The sequence below is a fragment of the Quercus suber genome, unplaced genomic scaffold (assembly GCF_002906115.3).
Source record: "Quercus suber isolate HL8 unplaced genomic scaffold, Cork oak 2.0 scaffold_463, whole genome shotgun sequence".
NCBI lineage: Eukaryota > Viridiplantae > Streptophyta > Magnoliopsida > Fagales > Fagaceae > Quercus > Quercus suber.
This window is the reverse complement of record NW_027069914.1, coordinates 230324-234610: the sequence shown is the minus strand read 5'-3', so window position 1 is coordinate 234610 and position 4287 is coordinate 230324. Positions and strand designations below refer to the sequence as shown.

Genomic DNA, 4287 nt, shown 5'->3' with positions numbered 1-4287 from the left:
TCTTGCACACTTTTGAGGTTTTCTTCACATCTTCTCACACACTACCCTTACAATTTTCCCACCTAAATACAGGGTTGCTAAGTGCTAAATTACAAACAAATTGGTCACGGAATAAAGCCAATTAAATGGTTGATTAAATTCAACCTTACAGGAGAGTTAAGGATTGCTTCAATGATTTTTAGCACTAATATAATGCACTTAGGATTATCAAGGTGTTTGAATGGAATATTCTATCAAAGGTAAGTAATATAGAGAAGAAGGGAGGTGACAAGAATTTCTCTCTAGGGTAAGAGACAGTCTCTCTTCAGTTCTACTAAGACTAGGGTTTATTTACAAATTAAATTCGAGGTTGGTTGGCTATGAGAATAATCAAGAAAATCAAAAATTGAAATTCATGGCAAACTTGCTCGACCAAGTTTCTGACAAATTTCAATCAAATTGTGTTGTGTAACTGATTTTCAAATTTGTCTTACAGTCAATTTTGTATGACATATTGAATCTCACTTGACTTTGTTTCCTTTTGCAGCCCTTCTTTCATTTGAACTTAAACTTCATTGACTTGATGCAATTAAAATTGAAATAAAATTGAATTACATTAAAAAAAATTACAATTATAATAGAAACATATGGCAAGAATTATTGCCAACATTATGGATGTGCTTTAATAAATTAGCCTGACCTCGATCATTTCATGCTTCTGAATTGAGCTTATTGAAATTGCAGTTTCACACTTTCAATTTACTACACTTTTTCTCCGATGGTTATCGTCGCAAACAATAACATTAAACATGTACTTTCCTCTTTCAAAACTTACAGATATATATAATTTTTGTTTATTTTCATATACTTTATCAAACGTATCACCATAATTTGAAGTTTTGAACCTTCATACAAAAATAAAAATAATTTCTCTCAGGCAATTAATGAAAATCAGTTAATCCATCTCTTTTGCAACTTTCTTCTACATTCTTTTTTATTTTATAGTTTATGTTGATATAATTTAGCAAACATATATTACCATGCATATATAATTTAGCATCCCATTACTTTGTTGGCCTTGAGCAAAGGTTTCTCAACCACAGTTCCATCATTACCAGCAAGTGCTCGGTACTTATCTTTCCTAGTGAAGCTTGTGCACTCATAAGAAAGAGTTGCAGCAATAACCCTTTGTATATAATTCGCAACCTCATGGCTAGACTTCCCAGCACTGCACGTCAGCTCAAGTGGCAACTTGTTCAAAAAAGTTACTTCATAAGCTGGGCTAGGGTTCATGAAGAAATAAAACGGGTCCATTCCTTTCCAACCTCTAGCTGTGGTTCCATGAAACATACTCATCCGATTCACCATTGCTACTGGCACGAGTTGGTCTGTTAATTCAGCAAACAAAGCTGAAAACCTCAAAAGAAATGGTTCCCTACAAGTTGTACCTTCAGGACATATTGCTAAGTCACCTTCTTCTAATAGTTTCTTGATCATGGATGCATCCTTGGCCCGGTCACGATTAAGGCGGACGGTCTTGATGGGTGAGATGATTTCAGAGAGGCGGGAGACAGAGTAGGTCACGGCAGGGATCGCACGGCCAAGAGCGGTGGAGAGGAAAATAGGGTCAAGTAGGGTTCTATGGGAGCAAACAAAGAGGACACCAGATTGGCCTATGGATTTTTTGGCCTGAGGAGGAGGGGTGCCTTTGATGGTGACACGAATGCCTAGTGCCACGAAAGCATAGTAGACTAAAGGCATGGGGAGGAGAGCACCGGCAGCGATGCGAAGACAGGCTAAAAGGAAGCCTATAGGGATCCAGAGAATGGTGAGAAGTGCTATGAGAGGTGTTGGCTTCTTAACAAGGCGGCCATCGTGGAAGATAATTGACTTGGGGAGTTTGTCCATGGTTACAGGTTTTACTTCTGGCTGTGGTGGCACAATAAAAGCCTCCTACATGTGTTTTGCATCCAGTTAATAATCGAATTTAAGTAGTAAAATTATAGCACTACAAACTCTAATTGGTTCTTTTTCCAATACAAAATATGAGAGGATACCCATTTGGATGGTAAAAAATATGAGAGGATAACAAAAATTGCTTCATACTTCTTTTGTTTTCCTCTTGTAAAAAATGTGATTGTGAATAAGAGCTTGATTTTGAAAATATAATTGCAAATAACAATTGATTGAATTTGGTTTTGAAGTAAGGAAAAAGATAACGAATGCCTAGTTTAGGAGATACTTTTAAAAACTCTTTATGAAAAAAGAAAAAAGCAGTTGACTGTTTTTTAAACTTTTTTATATTTTCATGAAAGTGATATCAAAACTTTTATAAAATGATCTATTATCAAATGCTCTAAAAACACCTGTTAACATCATCCTTGAATTAATTAGATTTGCTAATAAAAATTGATTGATTTTGGATTTGAAATAATTAGAATTGCAAACCTTGCACAGTGACATAAAGGGAGTATCAGTGTCTCTATCACCAAGACCAATATCTGGCTGAGTTTCTCCGAAGGCCTTTTCAAGAGCATCAGCCTTGTTCTTCCCAACAAGTATCCCTGGTTTACAAACCAACCCAGTTGCTCTGCCCTTATAAGTTGCTATCTTAGTACCCAAAACCAAATCAGCTCCTAACACATCTTTCAAAAACGCTTCCACCATATTTGTTGGATTTGCAGTCAGCACACACCTTTTCCCACATGCAGAGAACACACGCCAAGTCTCTGGGTGAAGATCGCTCGAATAAAACTTTGGCAGTACAGCTCGAGCCACTGACTCAATATCTGAGACTCTCATACCAGCAAATGTTGCAAAGACCAGAACTTGGATCCCTGCAGATTCTGAGACAAAGTAATAGAGAAGTCCAGCTAATGGGGTTGCAAGGAGCAAGAAAAGGAGCCTCAGAATCCCACCAACCTCAAAGGCCACCAGTGCAAAGTAAGGGAAAGAGCTACGGCCTCTAAGCAAGGTTCCATCCATGTCAGCAACCACTGCGTGTTGTTCTCGGCCTATTGTTCTGCATTTGTCCACAGTTGGGAAGGTTGTTTTGGCCATGGTTTGGTTTAGAAGCTATAGGAAATTAAGCCTACTAACTTCTAAAAGAGCTAGCTATTTGAAATTTCTTGTCTATGCTTTTTTGCCTATATATAGAATTTAGAATAAGAAAGAGAAAACCAGTTTGTATTAACTGTTGAGTTTGCGTAAAGGGACAAAGTGTGGTTTATGAAAACAATGATAAGGGAAGAACCGAGGTCCTACGTTTATAAAAGGCTTTTTTTTTTTTTTTTTTGACTTCTATGAAGGGTTGATGCTCAGCTTATCGTATATATCATATGAAAACAATTGATGCGTTGCACATAATTGGATAGTATCAATTAAATTGGTATTGTTTAGTCCGCCACTCATCGTTTAGCAGAGTTTTGAGAAAGTTCTCTCGAGTCTCTCCCATGGCCACGGGAAACAATACCAGTTTTCTATAATTACACATTTTGCCAAAATGGGATGAGAAGTACAATTGTGATTGGTGAATTATCTATTTCACATAAACTCATAACTTTTTATCTACTATTCATACAAGAGATGTGGCTCAACAATTATGACGTCCATATAGACTCCCTTTTTTTTAGGAGAAGAAATTTCAATTTGTTTAATTTGAGCAACAATTTTTCTATGGTGATACAATTTTCTACAACTTAATAATATGGTAATTGGTGAATCATCACTTTTACATAAAATTATTTTTTTCCATCTTTTGTAGCACACATGTCAGGGTTGTGGCAAAAGTTTCGTCCATGTACTTTCTCTTTGAGCAATACTAAACACATTAACTTATTTTATACTTTATTAAGGTGATAAATTGTTATTAGTAATGAGAAGCCACTAACTTTCATATAAACTCACTATTTTTTCTGTACCACTTATAGTCGCACATGTTAAGGTTGTGGCAAAATTTGTGTCAATAAACTTTCTCTTTGAGCAATGCTAAAGACAACTTATTTAATACCTTATTAAGGTGATAAATTGTTAGAAAATTGGTCGTTCCTAAAGATGATGGATGAGAAGTGTACGGAAATAGATGAGAATTGTAAATGAATTAACTTAATTCGAGGTAGTACTATTCATAGAAAAATATTAAAAGAGAAAGGAAATGCACTAAATAAGGAATTAGTTTTATTCAAGATATCTCAAATGATGGTTACAAGTACTATTTATAGAATTCAATGGCCACACGTGACTTGATCCTTTTGGCTTACTAATTACCACTCACCAATTAACCCATATGATTATATTGTTACATACGCC

The 4287-nt window shown here is 35.7% G+C and overlaps 1 protein-coding gene across 1 annotated transcript; it reads right to left on the bottom strand.

Moving 5' to 3' along the window:
• Window positions 1-1032: 1032 nt before the first annotated feature.
• LOC111983090 (glycerol-3-phosphate acyltransferase RAM2) lies at window positions 1033-3039 on the bottom strand. Its single transcript, XM_024014753.2, has 2 exons — window positions 2428-3039; window positions 1033-1932 (listed from the first exon to the last, which is right to left on the bottom strand). Exons 1-2 carry the CDS (start codon window positions 3037-3039, stop codon window positions 1033-1035), a joined length of 1512 nt encoding a protein of 503 aa, XP_023870521.1.
• Window positions 3040-4287: the final 1248 nt, after the last annotated feature.